General features: G+C 43.7%; 1 protein-coding gene across 2 annotated transcripts in view; it reads right to left on the bottom strand.

Moving 5' to 3' along the window:
* AR (androgen receptor) overlaps positions 1–17011 on the bottom strand; it is a 177680-nt gene that overhangs the window by 6709 nt on the left and 153960 nt on the right. The window contains exons 4-7 of one of the 2 annotated variants that reach the window (XM_055267930.2): positions 12385–12672; positions 6132–6276; positions 1781–1911; positions 768–925 (exon numbers count right to left, since the gene is read on the bottom strand). In XM_055267930.2, the coding sequence (XP_055123905.1) occupies positions 768–925; positions 1781–1911; positions 6132–6276; positions 12385–12672 (722 nt within the window). The remainder of the gene's footprint in view (positions 1–767; positions 926–1780; positions 1912–6131; positions 6277–12384; positions 12673–17011) is intronic. The other variant, XM_063634726.1, reaches the window with a different exon arrangement.

Here is a 17011-nt window from a genome sequence, read left to right as displayed (position 1 = left end):
CAATAAGAGGGAGAAAAACAGGGTTGACAAGGAGGTGGCCTCTGCTAGCCTCTTCCCCAACCTCTGATTTTGGGTCTTTCAGCCTTTTGTTTCCTCCTCCTTCCCTGTCCTTCCTTGGTCCTCCCCCATGAGGTCGTGTGTGTATGTGTGTGTGTGTATGTGTGTGTGTGTGTGTGTGTGTATGTGTGTGTGTGTATGTGTGTGTGTGTGTGTGTGTATGTGTGTGTGTGTATGTGTGTGTGTGTGTGTGTGTGAGAGAGAGAGAGAGAGAAATGGTCTCCATGGAGTCACTGAGGGCTCCCAAGAGGTGTCTTATACCACTATAAACTCTCTGACTCAAGACTTCTCCAGCTTCTGCTCTCACCCCAGCCTCCGCACTCCATCTCTCTCTCTGTGACACACACACACACACACACACACACACATACACACACATACAGACAGACAAACTCACATGAACATGACTCAAAGAAGAGGGGAAAAATATCCAGGTCTGTTTTGTCTGCCTAAGAATTCATCTGCAGCAAGTCCCTTCCCTGAGTCCCAACTGCTCTGTTCTCAACTCCTCCACCCCTTTCACAATATCCAGCTGGGACACTGTGACCTGTGTTCTTTTTCTTCACCACATTTTCTTCCTGGACTACACTCAAAGCCAGAGGGGAATGGAAGCACCTCCCAACAGGTGGTGCCAGACTCTACAGAAGCATATTATCATTGGCTCTATCAGGCTGCTCTCCCTGATAAAGCACCCTCCATCGTTTGCTTACAGGCTGCACGGAGTCCAGGAGCTTAGTGAGCTGGTAGAAGCGTCTTGAGCAGGATGTGGGATTTTTTCTTTTGCATGCAATGATACGATCCAGTTCCTTGATGTAGTTCATTCGAAGTTCATCAAAGAATTTTTGATTTTTCAGCCCATCCACTGGAACTGATGTGGGATGAAGACGGAATGGGGAGGGGAAGCATGCCCACGAAAGAGCATTAGACAAAGCACCAAGTTTTCTGACCACAAACTTGACCCCACCCCCACAGGGAACTATCTACTTGGCTTCCTGTTAGTTGAAGTCTGTGTGCTTGGGGCCTTCAGTCTGTCAGGGAGATCTCAGGGGAAAGGATAGCTGGATCCGATCTGAAAGGAGTCAAGTAAATCAAATTTCCTGAACCTTTTCTTTTTCTACTCTTCTCAGATGCTCATTTTTTAGGACCTAAGCTTTTATGTCATTCACAGTCAAACCCTGATTTAGACAACTAAAACACATAGCTTTGAATATCAAATTTTGCCTTTCTCCCTCCGTAGGGGCTAAGAGAGGGCTCTTCTTAGAAAAGATATCAAAGAAAAGTGCCAAACAAATCCTATCTGAGTTGCTTACATAGACCTCCTCCTGTTGGCAGAAGAGGAAATCTTTCCAGGAGGAAATGCCTGTTGCTCTACTGCCCTGCAAGGAATACAAGGTGGTCCATGTCTGTTTCTACAGCAGAAGCTGTGGAAAAATTCAGAGACCTGCTGTAACCAGTCAAAAAGGCCTTGTCCCAAAGACAGACTGGGGATAGCTGGGGAATCCGATGGAGGTTGACTTCTAGCAAATAAATTGGCTTCTAGTCATGAAATTGTTTCTTGTTAGGAAAATGATGCTGAGAGAGAGTAGAGTGGGGATGGGGAGGAGGAATGAAGAAGGGAAATGTCCAGGAGCTGGCTTTTCCCTAATAATGTTTTAATGGCAAAAGTGGTCCTCTCTGAATCTCTGTGCCCTCAGGGACATTCCCTGCACTTCTAGGCACTTACTAATGCTGAAGAGTAGCAGTGCTTTCATGCACAGGAATTCCTGGGGGGTGATTTGGAGCCATCCAAACTCTTGAGAGAGGTGCCTCATTCGGACACACTGGCTGTACATCCGGGACTTGTGCATGCGGTACCTGGGAAGGAGATACATAGAGGAAAAAGGAATGAGGGGAAGCTTGCAATAAGCCCAGAGGGAATGTCTCTGATTGCCCTCCCTCCCCAGGTTTTCCGAGAAGAGCTTGCTGTTTCTCCTGCTGGTGCTCCAGGGACCAGGAAAAGGTTTTTTGTTTGTTTGTTTGTCTGTTTGTTTTTTTTTTCTCTCTCTCTCTTTTCCAAAATCCTGACACCCTGATAACTACTCATCTTCTCTGGCCAGGATATGGGTTAGCACATGGAATTTCCAGGTCTCTGTGCCCCTTCTGTTTTCTGAGTCAGGCACAGGAAAGCCTAACCAAATGAACACAATGGGGCAGGCACATGGTCTCCCTGACTACAGTTCTAATATCTCAGCTACAGCCAGAACGAGAACCTGCCTTCCAGGCAGCTCAACATGAAGGATTTTTAGGAGAAGCCCCAGTAGTCAGCTCTTAACATCAGGACACCAAGATTTGCAAATGACCCGAAGTGTTTGGTCATCCTGTTGACCCCTTTGCCTCTGGCCTGGAATACTAGAAATTTAATATTTATTCAAAAACTCCCAGTGAAGGAGATTCCACATTGTTCTTTCAAAATGAGTTCCAACGTTAAATCTGCCAGGGAGTGTTTTTGAATGTCTAATTTAAATGTCCCCTGCTGAAGGGGAGTCCATTCCCTCCTATGCTGGTTGCTCCTTACCACAGTTTGGAAACTGTAGACATATGTGAATTGCATTTATTATAGTCACTTCTGAACAGATCACCACATTATCACCTATAAATTATATGGGGAAGTGGCCAATGCTTGGCCAGCTTTTCAAGGAAGAGCAACCTCTCGATTCCATGCCTGACCACGGCATACCTCTAAGAGAAGACACAGCATCCTCATGCTAGTAGGCCTTCCAGTTTTCAGCACTTCAAAAACAGTGTGTGTGTGTGTGTGTGTGTGTGTGTAAGACAGAAATTGATTGTGCAGCATGTGCAGAAAGGTAAGGAAATTTGACACCCACTTAAGTGGTGAGGACAAAGACCTCCCAGATGGAGCCTAAAGGCTATGGTTTGACATTTTGGTTTCCAAGCCACTAGCCTACTCCATAGGATGAGCAGGCCTGGTATTGTCTGGGTGGAAGCTCAGCATCCTATCTCAGAGAGATCTTGGCTGTCCTGGAGAAAGAGAGAAGGGGGCAGACGGTGTAGAATTATTCAACTCAGGCTGAAGCCCAATTAGAAAGAGGAAGTGTTTAGATGGTATCACAGATCAATTGAACAGAACAGTGTTGCTCCAAGCTCTTTCACTGTAGAGAATTTTTTAGTAAGATTGGCTGACCCTGAGGTCTGGCCCTGCTGCAGTCTCCAATGTACTTTCCCACCTCTGTTGATGACAATGCTGCAATCTTTTTTACCATTGAAATCACAATGCTGGAATGAGGATTCCTTTAACATTGCTGCAGGCCTCAGGGGCAGAAAAAGTGGGGAATGGAGGAAAGAGAAGGGGAAAGGAAAAGGAAGAAATTCATACGGGAAGGGGAAAAGAAAGGGGGAAAAGGGGAAAAAATACTAGGGAGACAGTTAAAGGAAGGAAGAGAGGAGAATGGAGGGTACAAAGATGAGGCAGGAATGGAATTTAGGAAGAGAGCAAGGTTGGTGGGAGTGCAAGAGAGAAAATAAGAGGAGAAAAGAAGATTGGAAAACACTGAGCACAGTGCCTGACACATAGCAGGTGTTCAATAAATGACATGTAGAAAGGTGCTATTATAATACTCTTCAGCAGTCTCCAGATAAAATTTGTGGCACATAGAAGTTCAGTAATTTGCCCAAGGTCGCAAGCTAAGGTTCAAGCTCATTATCCTCACAACATGTGATCTCTACAAAGAGAGAAAGAAAGAAAGAAAGAAAAAAAAAAACAGGACTCATAATAGAGTTTGGTGTTGAAGAGATCAGTAAATGGGTTGACCTACACCGAACAAGTTCTTATCTCTCTCTTTGGGTCTGAGGCTCCCCATTAGCACCTTAGGGAGGCTGGCAGGGATTAGTCGCTCTCAACTGGAGAGTACTGCCTCTTCAGTGAGTGTCAGAAATGTGTGGGAGCAGTTTGGGCTGTCAGAATGACTGGAATCCTATTTGGTATAGAGTAGGCCGGTGCCAGGTATGTTAACCATATTCTACATAATGACAAAATTATTTTTCCCAATATGTCAACAGAATCCATGTTGAGAAACACTTATCTAGATGTTTGTAGACACCCTGAGAGCTCTAACATAGTGGCTTCCTACAGGAGGAATAGGAGTCCTATTGTTTCAGGAGCCCTGGGTTTGATGGGTCTAGGTCTCTGACCCTGTAGGGAGGCCTTTTTATAAGATGAACAAGACTGGACCAGGAAGCTGAGGTGGGATGCCACATGCTTACTCAGAGGTAGAGAAGGAAATGAGGATTTAGAGAACAACCAGTTATCACCTTTCAAAGCTCCAAAGGTCTCAGGGCTCTGGGGAAGGTAGAGCAGGTGCTCATGGAGTTGATTCAACTGCTTAAGGGCAGCAGGGGTTTAAGGATGGGAGATGAACACTTAGGGGGCTTTTCAAGGCCTGCCCCAGAAGATGGCATCATAGGCAACTTTGTGGAGGTCTGAAAACCTCAAAGTAATTTGTGCCAAAAGCCTAGTGGTTATTCTTAGCTTTTGGCTACCAGGCTGGCAGGGTTGGGAGAGGGCAGCTGGGGACGTTCACTCTCCCTCGCATTGCAGTGCTGTACTGGAAGGAACCACTGGCCTGTAGATTTTATTTTAAGACTCTTCTGGGTTAGAGGGCTGAAGAGGGGGGAAGGTCAATTCCTGTCCTGACTGGAAGGATTCTCTGTGGTGAGACTAGCTCAACGTCCTTGGGAAGATTTCTCTGGCCAGCTCCATTCACAATGCCATTGAGGGACCTCATACAGCAGACATAGAAAAGATTATCATGCCCGGCTGAGGTGGGCAGATCATGAGGTCAGGAGTTTGCAACCAGCCTGGCTAACATGGTGAAATCCCGTCTCTACCAAAAATACAAAAATTAGCTGGACACGGTGGCGGGCATCTATAATCCCAGCTACTCGGGAAGCTGAGGCAGGAGAATTGCTTGAACCAGGGAGGTGGAGGTTGCATGGGCCGAGATCATTGCGCCACTGCCCTCCAGCCTGGGTGGCAGAGCAAAACCCCATCTCGGGAAAAAAAATGTATCATTATTAGGGAAAGGGTGAATCAGAAAGGGACTTTTTTTTTTCTTCTTGCCTACTATGGGCCAGACATTCCACATCTGTCAGTTCCCATTTAGTTATCATAATAAATTACTTATGAAGGTTCTGTTATCATTAATGGATGAAGAAATTGAGGGTTGGAAAAGTTAAGGGTCTTTCCCAAAGATGCTGATTAAAAAAATAGTAGAACTGAGATTTTAGTGGAGAAAAATGTAATTCCAAAATCTGAGCCACTGGCCAAATTCATGATGTTATATAGAGCTGGTGGCAGGGCAGGTATTAATTAAAGCTGTTTAAGGGAAGGAAAATGGCAGTACCAAGGTCATGCAGCCAGAGAGCGGTAGAGGTACTCCTCCCCATCAGTTACCACCATGACGCAGAAGAGCTGAGATTGACAGGGGCATACATTTGAATCTTTTCTCCAACAGGCACTAGCTCTGTGACTTTGGGTGAGTCACTTTATTTTGCTGAGCCTGACTTTCCCCATCCATAAAAAAATAGTGTTATCTATAAAAAGGGGAGGTCAGGTCACCATGAGGACTCAATGAGATAGGATTTAGAAAGTATCTAGCATAGTCTTGGCACAAACTAGTTGCTCAGCAAATGGTGACTAGCAGTAGCCTTTGGTGGTAGCAAAAGAACCCAAGAAACTTCAGCCCTTAAAGCCAGAGTCTTTCTGCCTCTTTTATATGTGAAGGGGAGGAATCTTTCCATGTGGTTCTGAGATAAGCTGCAAAGCAGACCAGAAACATGACCAGGATTGGTTCTTGGGTGTGTAAGGGGTAGTCTCAGCACCATCTTCCTCGGCTCCTACCAGTTGGCTGAAAGCCAGGGCAAAGCCGCCTCATACTGGATTGGCTGGCTGGGGCATCCACTGCAACAACTGCAGGTCAAATGAGCTAAGCTTCACTGTCACCCCATCACCATCACCACCAACCGGGTCTGGCCAAGCTGCTGTATTTTAGTGAGGTCTGGGCCCCAGGAGCACTTACTCATTGAAAACCAGATCAGGGGCGAAGTAGAGCATCCTGGAGTTGACATTGGTGAAGGATCGCCAGCCCATGGCAAATACCATGAGCCCCATCCAGGAGTACTGAATGACAGCCATCTGGTCGTCCACGTGTAAGTTGCGGAAGCCTGGAGAAGAAGAGGCAGAGGCAGTGGTCAGTCTGGGTACTGACGGGCTAAGCTAAGTCTGAGCCCCTGTTGGGCAGAGATGCTCTGGCATTTGGGCATCCCCTAAGATCCCCAGGGACCATCCAGGCTGGCCACTAAGGAGTGGTGGGGAAAAGCACAAACTATATGGTGAGGAGGATAATATTCCTTATCCTCCCTACTTCACTGAGCTGCTCAAATGAGATGATGATGGAGACAAAAAAAGCATTGTCAGTCGTAAGAGAAAAATAATCTAACACTTATTGACTGCTTATATGAGCGAACTCTTTTTTTCTTTTGATTTCTATTGGATTGCTGTTTTTTTAAAAAATTAAAAATTATTTTGGGTACATGATAGTTGTATGTATTTATGGGGTATATTTAACTCTTTTCTAAGCACTTTACTTATATTATCTCATTTAATATTCACAACAATGAGTAAAGTAGATACTATTATTATCTCCATTCTGTGAACTAGTACAAGTGAGTCAGAGACAGGTTAAGGAACTTGTCCAAGATCATACAGCTAGTAATTGGCAGACCAAGTTACAAAGCAAAGCAGTCAGATTCCAAGGTCTGTGCTCTTGATCACTCCACCTTTCCGAAGATGCAGTTTTAACAATCATTTCTCCCACATAAGCAGCAGTTTTCACTTTACAAAGCTGTTTTCCAGCTATGATCCGGCTTGACCCTTCTAACAACCCTGGGAGATGGATATTACATACAGTGTACAGTGTATGGGGAGATGTCTTGACAGCCACTGCCTCCTGTTCACCACTTTCATGTTCCCTCTCTTGCGTCCATCCCTCTTTCTGCCTGGCACTTCCTCTCCATTCTTTTCTACTCAATAGGTACCCTGGCCCTGCTAGTTTCCCACCCTACTGCCATCCCCATCTTACTGCCATCATTATACGTGAATAGGCCCTTTATGATCTGCCTACCTAGACAGATCTCTTGCCACTTGCCCTCTCACATGCCTCTATATCTCTGTTATCTCTGCACAGGCAGTTACTTTTGCCTAGAATGCATTCCTCCTTCTCAGGCCTTTCATCCGGTAAACACCTACTCATCTTTCAAGTCTTCACTGAAAGGCTACCTCTTCTGTGAAGTCTTTTCCAACTCATCCAAGAAGAAGGCTTAAAGATTCTTCTTTTACATTCTCATTGCACCTTGTGTAGCCTCACCCAATTATAGCACTCATTACACAGCATTGAAGTCTGTGTATATACATGTCTGTCTCCCCCACAAGACTTGGAGCTTCTTGAAGACAGGGACCATATCTTCGTATTTATCTTTACCTCCCTAGTACTTAGTACAGTCCACGTATTTGAGTGGGCACTTAAGAAATATTACCTAAGGCCGGGCGCGGTGGCTCACGCCTGTAATCCCAGCACTTTGGGAGGCTGAGGCAGGCAGATCACGAGGTCAGGAGATCAAGACCATCCTGGATAACACAGTGAAACCCCGTCTCTACTAAAAATACAAAAAAATTAGCCGGGCATGGTGGCGGGTGCCTGTAGTCCCAGCTACTCGGGAGGCTGAGGAAGGAGAATGGCACAAACCCGGGAGGTGGAGCTTGCAGTGAGCTGAGATCATGCCACTGCACTCCAGCCTGGGTGACAGAGCGAGACTGTCTCAAAAAAAAAAAAAAAAAAGAAAGAAAGAAAAAGAAATATTACCTAAACAAATGGCCTAAAGACCCTCAATTTTTTTTTCCTTTTGTAAAATGAGAATTAAATGATCTCCAAATTACCTCCCTTAAGCTCAGAGAGCAGAGGCTCCCAGATGCTACCTCTACAATAATACACAGGTAGAACAGACATGGCCATGTTCTCCTGGAGGTTTTGAAACAGTTGGATGCTTAAAGTTATAAAGGCATCACCTCAGAGCTCGTCCCTACCAACATTCTCTCTTCTCACCAACAAATCCAGAATTATCTGAAATTTTGTCATCATACCTCATTAGGAATGCTTCCCCAAATTTAGATCAAACTTCTCACTTTCCTGTTGATGACCTAATTTAACTCTCACAATAATCCCAGAGGTTAGGTGATGTGACACTTATTTTACCAACAAGGAACATGAGGGCCAGAGAAATAAACTGACTTACCCAAGGTCATATGGTTTATATGTGGCTGAACTAATACTAGAACCCAGGTGTTCTGATTATCTTCTCCAGTGTTTTTTCTACTCCACTGCTGAAGGTTACAGCTCAGGAACTACCAAGGTCACCAGCTTTTGTCAGTCATAGGATCAGATCTGAAGTCTACATTATCCAGACACATTGTTCTGCTTGGTTGGTCCCTGTCCACTCATATAGCCCCATTTCCCTGTTCTTTTCTTTTAGATCCTAGGCCTTCCAGGTATCAGGGATTCTGGAGTCCCTCATCTTAGCAGTCTTAGCTCCCAGGCCTGTGCTTCCCACCTTCACTGTAATGACACGCTGACAGACCGGCTGGAGCCTCAGATCCGAGTAGTTCCTGCCTGGAACCCTTCTGTAGCACAGAATGCCTTGGACTAACCCTTCTCAGTAGGAAATAAGAAGCAGGGTCTAACCATGTAGCAACCAAGGATCTCTTAGAGAAGAGGCCTGGGAGGTTGAACCCTGAATATCTTGGGTAGGAGGCAGTGGGGAGCAAGAAAAGCTTTTGGCTGGTGAACCTTGGTCTTCTGGTGGAATGTGTGAATGTGATGGCACATGGCAGGATGAGAATTAAATTGTACAGGTATCAAGCAAATTGTCCATACTGATGCTTATTTTTTTCTCCCTAAAATGCCACCGAACTAACAAAGAGGAGAGAAAAGGGAAAGCTTAATTTGGCCATAATATTAATTAACCGTCCTTAATGAGAGCTGCTTAGCACTCAAACCCAGTAACTGTGCACATATCAGCAATATGGCTGGCTAATCTCCCTAGAGTCTAATCTGATTATAATACCTGACTCTGTTCTCTAATGCCCAGTCTCTGAAGTAGCCAACATGACTATCAAGGGACTACTAGAGGAAAGAGTAGCTGCAATCCTACAGATTTCCTTAAGTATGCATTCACTCAACACCCATTTGCCACTGTGTTAGGCTGTTCTGGAGTAACAAAGAGGAGTCATTCTCAGGTTTTGAAACACATTAAACAGGCTAGGGAGCAGAAGCAGTTTCTCTGAGACTCTATTTTCTCACTAGAATCCAATTGACATCATATTTCTTTTCATGTGCAGCAGAAACTTGTAGTCTCCTGTCTAGTCTGGGAGAATGGGCTCAAAGAAAGGCCAGTTTGGAAATCTTTGCTGCTGTAGTATCTCTGCCAGCCGAGGTCTTCAGAGAAGACAATTTCACCTTGGGGTCCATGCATGAGCTTCTAGGCAAGGCAAGTGGTAGCTAAAATTGAGTTTCATGAAAGCAGTGGCTTAGCATTCAAGTTTCATAATAATAAACCACCATTTACAGAGCATCAACTATGTTTCAGGCTACCTTACTAGGTGCTCTTTATACATAATCTTTTTGTTGACAACAATTTGAAAGGTAGTGATTATTCTATCATCTTACAAATGAGGACACAGAAGCACAGAGAAGACATGTGATTTGCTCAAGGTCACAGAACTAGTCCATAGCTAGGATTCCAAACCAGATAAATTTGATTCTAAATATACTGTGCACACCCGGTCTACTCACCCACTCCAAATTAACAGTTATCATTTATTAATGTGCCAGGTACTCTGCTAGGCAATTTTCATACATCATTACTGTCACAGAAAACTTGCAACAAAATTTATATTATTGGGGCCTAGCACAGTTCATCTTACAGGTCAAGAACTCAATCTATTGAATTAGCGAATTACTTGAACTTGTAGGTAATTACAGATAATAAGAAGAACAGTTCTTGTGAATGTGGTAATTGGCTTTCTTTTGAAGCTATTCTTTTAAAAGACTTGGGGTCAGAGATCATTTAGTCTGGCAAGCTAGATGGTGAACTGATATTGGCTTGCAGATTTGTTAATGTAAGGGGAGGGGGCTTTCCAGCTTGGCGGTTGGGCCAAGGAAAGCCCCAGTGATCCCAAGTCATACAAATTCTGCTATAGTGTTTTGCACTAGGTTATTGTCAAGATAACCAATTTAGAAACCCGAAGGTCTAGGTCAAGTTCTGGTTCCATGTGTTAAGTGACCAAATGGAGCAAGTTAGTTAACCTCTTTGAGCCTTGGCATGTGAAATGGAAACAATAGTCTCTATGAGTCATAGAATTGTTGTGAAGATTAAGTGGGATCATATATATGAAAAAGCTCTGTAGCCTATAAGTGTTTGGAAACTGCTTGGGAAGATTAAACTTTGAATCTCTGTCAAACACATGATATCAACATATCCAGATGAAAAAGTGATAAGAATTAAAGCAACCTTCTCCTTTTTTATATTTTTCCTCTCTGTGTGAACCTTCTGTTTTGGCACAGAACATATCCAGTCAGAGTCCTGGGGTTTCCATCCCAGTGTTCTTATTGGCTAGTCAACCTCAGCTTCCCAAGCTGAGAAGGTATAAGAGATGGTTAGGGCTGTGACCAGGCCCTGTGAGTTGGAAATACAAATCTAAGACTTGACAGCCAACATGTAATGTCTTCAAATGCAACAAGCCCACAGTATGACCCAAGTGGCCTTCAATGAAGCCTTGGCCCCTCACTGTAAAGCCCAGAGCTACAGAACTGCAGTGGTGCTACAGCCTACCGGTGGAGTGGAATAAAGAGAGAATTTGGAATCAGGAGGGAACCTGGGCTCAAGTTCTGGTCCTGATATTTTCTGACTATGTAACTATAGGCCAGTCACATCATTCTCACACCTTCCCTATTTGGTCTGTAAAATAAGCGAAAGAATCTCATTTTATAGGATTCCTATAAGAATAATTCAGGTAATACATACAAAACTGCTCTGTTCACTATAAATTTCTACCTGAATGGCAGTTATTATTGAAAGGCAGGTTAATCTTTGACTCCACAAGAGAAGGTTTGGTTGTTGTTATTTCAAAAGAGTCTTTGAATCATAATTGCAGGATTAGGAGAACCTTTAAAGGGCATATAGTTAACTGGTTTTCAAACTGTGTTCCTTGGAGCCCTAAGATTTTGCAAGAGTGACCTAGGGCTTCCCTGGGATAGAGAGAAAGAGGCTGAACTGGTGAGGCCCAAGCTACAGGCTCTGGCTTTAAATAAACTAGCTCCACTTGTATCTGTGTACAATTCTTTTGAGAAATAAAGCACTTAGCTGCTAAAGGAAAGTTTGTAAATCATTGGATAGAGGATCTCTAAGAATTCCTTAAGCTGTAATATTTTAATAACCAGACTTGTTTAAACAACAGATCACATAAGAAAGAAGTGAGTTCCCCGTCACTGAGGAACTTCTGTTATCCAACTTCTGTTAGACCAATACTTGGTAATTCTTTCACTATTACCTAATCTTCCCGCCCATTATGATTCCTTAGGTAGTTTAAGGTGCACAAAGCGTTCCTTGAAGCAAAAACTGAAAACTATCGATTTGATACAAACCATGCTTTATACATTATACAGATAGAGAAATTGAGACCCAGAAGGGGAAGGGATCACACAGTAAGTTACTAGCAGAGCTAAGAGTAGACCCGAAGTGTTCTGATTTCCAACCTCATATTCTTTCCACCATACCACATTATGAGAGTTCCCATGATATAGCTCCTAAAGATGACATTGAAGACAGAATGTCAGTCAAGCTAGAGATTATCTTTGGGGTTAGCCTGTGTGTGCAAATATAAAAGAGCATCCTAAGGCATATATGGGTATGTCTATGTGATTTGTGATTAATGGAAAATTTTCTGACCATTTTTGTGAGTTGAATGTGAAAGCATGACTGCTGTGCATCCATGTGGGCCACATAAGACATCCTATAATACTATCTTTCTGTTTGTTTTCTGAGTCTCGATTCCTGTATGTTTAAAGTGAGACTTATAACAATCCCTCTCCCACAGGGTTATGATGAAGACTGCCTGAGTTCATGGGCAGAAAAGCACCAGACATGGTGGCTGGTCCATAGGAGCATTCACTAAATATGATCCCCCTTATCTCATGCTCCCACTTCCCTTTTCCTTACCAGGCAAGGCCTTGGCCCACTTGACCACATGTACAAGCTGTCTCTCTCCCAGTTCATTGAGGCTAGAGAGCAAGGCTGCAAAGGAGTCGGGCTGGTTGTTGTCGTGTCCAGCACACACTACACCTGGCTCAATGGCTTCCAGGACATTCAGAAAGATGGGCTGACATTCATAGCCTTCAATGTGTGACACTGTCAGCTTCTGTGTTGTCTCCTCAGTGGGGCTGGTGGTGCTGGAAGCCTCTCCTTCCTCCTGTAGTTTCAGATTACCAAGTTTCTTCAGTTTCCGGGCTATTGGGAAGGAAGAGAAACTTGAATTTATCATCAGTGGTCAAAAACACACAATGTAACTACCTTTTTAGAAAAACTGCCCTAGCTAAGAAAGTCATCATTCTCCCTGGTCACAGACTCTAAACTCCTTAAGGACAAGTGCTCATTCAACACTGGTTGAATGTATAATTCATCATCCCAAATACCTGCTAAACCCCAATTTTTCATAGCTTGCAGAGGAAAACTCTGATTCTTGTGCCAGACCAACCTAGCACATCCTTGAATTCAGCTCTGCCTGAATGCAGCCTTCAGTATTCATACCTGGAACTTTAATTAACTCATTTACTAATATATTAATGATTCATTTTCATTCATTCATTCAGCAGATATCCATTGTTAGACCTTTGCTTCTGGGTGACAGAGAAGACACAGGCCCTTGCCCAGTCTGGTAGGCTGGCCACAATCAATTCTAGAAAACGTTGGACTGGAAAATGCTGCAATGGAGGTATCAACAAAATAGGAAAATGCTAATCTTTTTACACAGGTGGGTTTAGAAAATGCTTTATATGGAAGATAGTATTTGACCTAGAATTTGAAGATTGATGAGGATTTCACCAGGCAAAGGTGGGCAGAAACGGCATAAACAAAAGCACCAAGGAGTGGTCGGGGAACAACTAGACACTAGTATGGCTGAAACATATGTTGCATATATGGGAAAGTGGTTAATAATGAGGTTGAAAGCAAAGATGGTGCTTGATTTTAAAGGAGCATGTATATCATATTAAGAAATTTGGCTGGGTAAGGTGGTTCATGCCTATAATCCCAGCATTTTGGGAGGCTGAGATGGAAGGAGTGCTTGAGGCCAGGAGCTCAAGATCAGCCTGAGCAACACCACAAGACAATACACCATCTCCACAAAAAATAGTAAAAAACCAAATTAGCTGGATCTGGTGATGCACATCTGTAGTCTCTGCTACTCAGGAGGCAGAGGTGGAAGGATTGCTTGAGCCCAGGGGTTCCAGGCTGCAGTGGGCTATGATAGTGCCACTGACACTCTAGCATGGGTGACATTGTAAAACACTGTCTCTAAAAAAATAAAAATATAAACTAAGTTTGTGTTTTATCTTATAAGTGATAGACAAATACTGAATGTTGTAAATCAAAGGAGTAATGTACGTGTGTCTATGTCTAGCACGTCTAGCTGATTGCTAGGGAAAAAGACTAGAAATGAAGAATGACTAGACTTGTTCTTTGGGTCCCAGAAAGAACAGTGAATTGGATTTTAATCTCTCCTTCTATTTCTGTCTCTCTCTCTCTCTAAACACACACACACAGACGCACACTCACACACACACGCACACTCACACACACATGCACACAAACACACACACACATACATTTTGATAGTTAAAGCTCTTGGAGACGGAAAGGTTGGCAGGCACACATATCACTGTAAATGAGAAAATACTAGACACACAGTGGTTAAGAATTAGAGCATCATATGGGAATGGGGTCTTTAAAAGTGGCCTTGAAGGTCCTTTCCATCCTCAGACTATCAAACTCTATCCTATCATTTTGGGTTCAACATATGGTAATTTTATGGTATTCCATTTTCCATTGAATACACATAGTTGCCCAAAGTTGAATATGCACGATTAATAAGACGGCCGAATAAGAACAGTTCCAGTCTACAGCTCCCAGCGAGAGCGACACAGAAGATGAGTGATTTCTGCATTTCCAACTGAGGTACCGGGTTCATCTCACTGGGGCTTGTCAGACAGTGGGTGCAGGACAGTGGGTGCAGCGCACTAAGTGTGAGCCGAAGCAGGGTGAGGCATCGCCTCACCTGGGAAGAACAAAGGGTCAGGAAATTCCCTTTCCTAGCCAAGCAAAGCTGTGACAGATGGCACCTGGAAAATCGGGTCACTCCCACCCTAATACTATGCTTTTCCAAAGGTCTTAGCAAACAGCACACCAGGAGATTATATTCCACGCCAGGCTCGGAGGGTCCCATGCCCACATAGCCTCGCTCATTGCTAGCACAGCAGTCTGAGATCAAACTCCAAAGTGGCAGTGAGGCTGGGGGAGTGGCGCCCGCCATTGCTGAGGCTTGAGTAGGTAAACAAAGGGGCCAGGAAGCTCGAACTGGGTGGAGCCCACTGCAACTCAAGGAGGCCTGCGTGCCTCTGTAGACTCCACCTCTGGGGGCAGGACATAGCCAAAAAAAAGGCAGCAGAAACCTCTGCAGACTTAAATGTCCCTGTCTGACAGCTTTGAAGAAAGTAGTGGTTCTCCCAGCACACAGCTGGAGATCTGAGAACGGACAGACTGCTTCCTCAAGTGGGTCCCTGACTCCTGAGTAGTCTAACTGAGAGACACCCACCAGTAGGGGCAGACTGATACCTCACATGGCTACGTAACCCTCTGAGATGAAACTTCCAGAGGAATGAGTAGGCAGCAACATTTGCTGCTCAGCAATATTTGCTGTTCTGCAGCCTCTGTTGCTGACACCCAGGCAAACAGGGTCTGGAGTGGACCTCCAGCAAACTCCAACAGACCTGCAGCTGAGGGTCCTGACTGTTAGAAGGAAAACTAACAAAAAGAAAGGCCATCCACACCAAAACCCCATCTGTATGTCACCATCAACAAAGACCAAAGGTAGATAAAACCACAAAGATGGAGAAAAACAGAGCAGAAAAACTGAGACATTCTAAAAATCAGAGTGCCCCTCCTCCTCCAAAGGAACACAGCTCCTCAGCAGTAACAGAACAAAGCTGGATGGAGAATGAATTTGATGAGTTGAGAGAAGAAGGCTTCAGACGACCAAACTTCTCCGAGTTAAAGGAGGAAGTTCGAACCCATCGCAAAGAAGTTAAATACCTTGAAAAAAGATTAGACGAATGGCTAACTAGAATAACCAATGTAGAGAAGGCCTTAAATGACCTGATGGAGCTGAAAACCATGGCACGAGAACTATATGACAAATGCACAAGCTTCAGTAGCTGATTCGATCAACTGGAAGAAAGGGTATCAGTGATGGAAGATCAAATGAATAAAATGAAGTGAGAAGAGAAGTTTAGAGAAAAAAGAGCAAAAAGAAATGAACAAAGCCTCCAAGAAACATGGGACTATGTGAAAAGACCAAATCTACATCTGATTGGTGTACCTGAAAGTGACAGGGAGAATGGAACCAAGTTGGAAAACACTCTGCAGGATATTATTCAGGAGAACTTCCCCAACCTAGCAAGGCAGGCCAACATTCACATTCAGGAAATACAGAGAACACCACAAAGATACTCCTTGAGAAGAGCAACTCCGAGACATATAATTATCAGATTCGCCAAAGTTGAAATGAAGGAAATGTTAAGGGCAGCCAGAGAGAAAGGTCGGGTTACCCACAAAGGGAAGCCCATCAGACTAACAGTGGATTTCTCGGCAGAAACTCTACAAGCCAGAAGAGAGTGGGGCCAATATTCAACATTCTTAAAAAAAAGAATTTTCAACCTAGAATTTCATATCCAGCCAAACTAAGCTTCATAAGTGAAGGAGAAATAAAATACTTTACAAACAAGCAAATGCTGAGAGATTTTGTCACCACCAGGCCTGCCCTAAAAGAGCTCCTGAAGGAAGCACTAAACATGGAAAGGAACAACTCGTACCACCTTCTGCAAAAACACGCCAAATTGTAAAGACCATCGATGCTAGGAAGAAACTGCATCAACTGACGAGCAAAATAACCAGCTAACATCACAATGACAGGATCAAATTCACACATAACAATATTAACCTTAAATGTAAATATTAACCTAAATGCTCCAAATAAAAGACACAGACTGTAAAATTGGATAAAGAGTCAAGACCCCTCAGTGTGCTGTATTCAGGAAACCCATCTCATGTGCAGAGACACATATAGGCTCAAAATAAAGGGATGGAGGAAGATCTACCAAGCAAATGGAAAACAAAAAGAGGCAGGGGTTGCAATCCTGGTCTCTGATAAAACAGACTTTAAACCAACAAAGATCAAAAGAGACAAAGAAGGCCATTATATAATGGTAAAGGGATCAAATCAACAGCAAGAGCTAACCATCCTAAATAAATATGCACCCAATACAGGAGCAACCAGATTATAAAGCAAGTACTTAGAGACCTACAGAGAGACTTAGACTCCCACACAATAATAATGTGAGAATTTAACACCCCACTGCCAACATTAGACAGATCAACAAGACAGAAAGTTAACAAGGATATCCAGGAATTGAACTCAGCTGTGCACCAGTGGCCCTAATAGACATCTACAGAACTCTCCACCCCAAATCAACAGAATATACATTCTTCTCAGCACCACATTGCACTTATTCCA

Source organism: Symphalangus syndactylus, chromosome X (assembly GCF_028878055.3).
Source record: "Symphalangus syndactylus isolate Jambi chromosome X, NHGRI_mSymSyn1-v2.1_pri, whole genome shotgun sequence".
Lineage (NCBI taxonomy): Eukaryota > Metazoa > Chordata > Mammalia > Primates > Hylobatidae > Symphalangus > Symphalangus syndactylus.
This window is presented reverse-complemented; position numbering and strand designations above follow the sequence as displayed.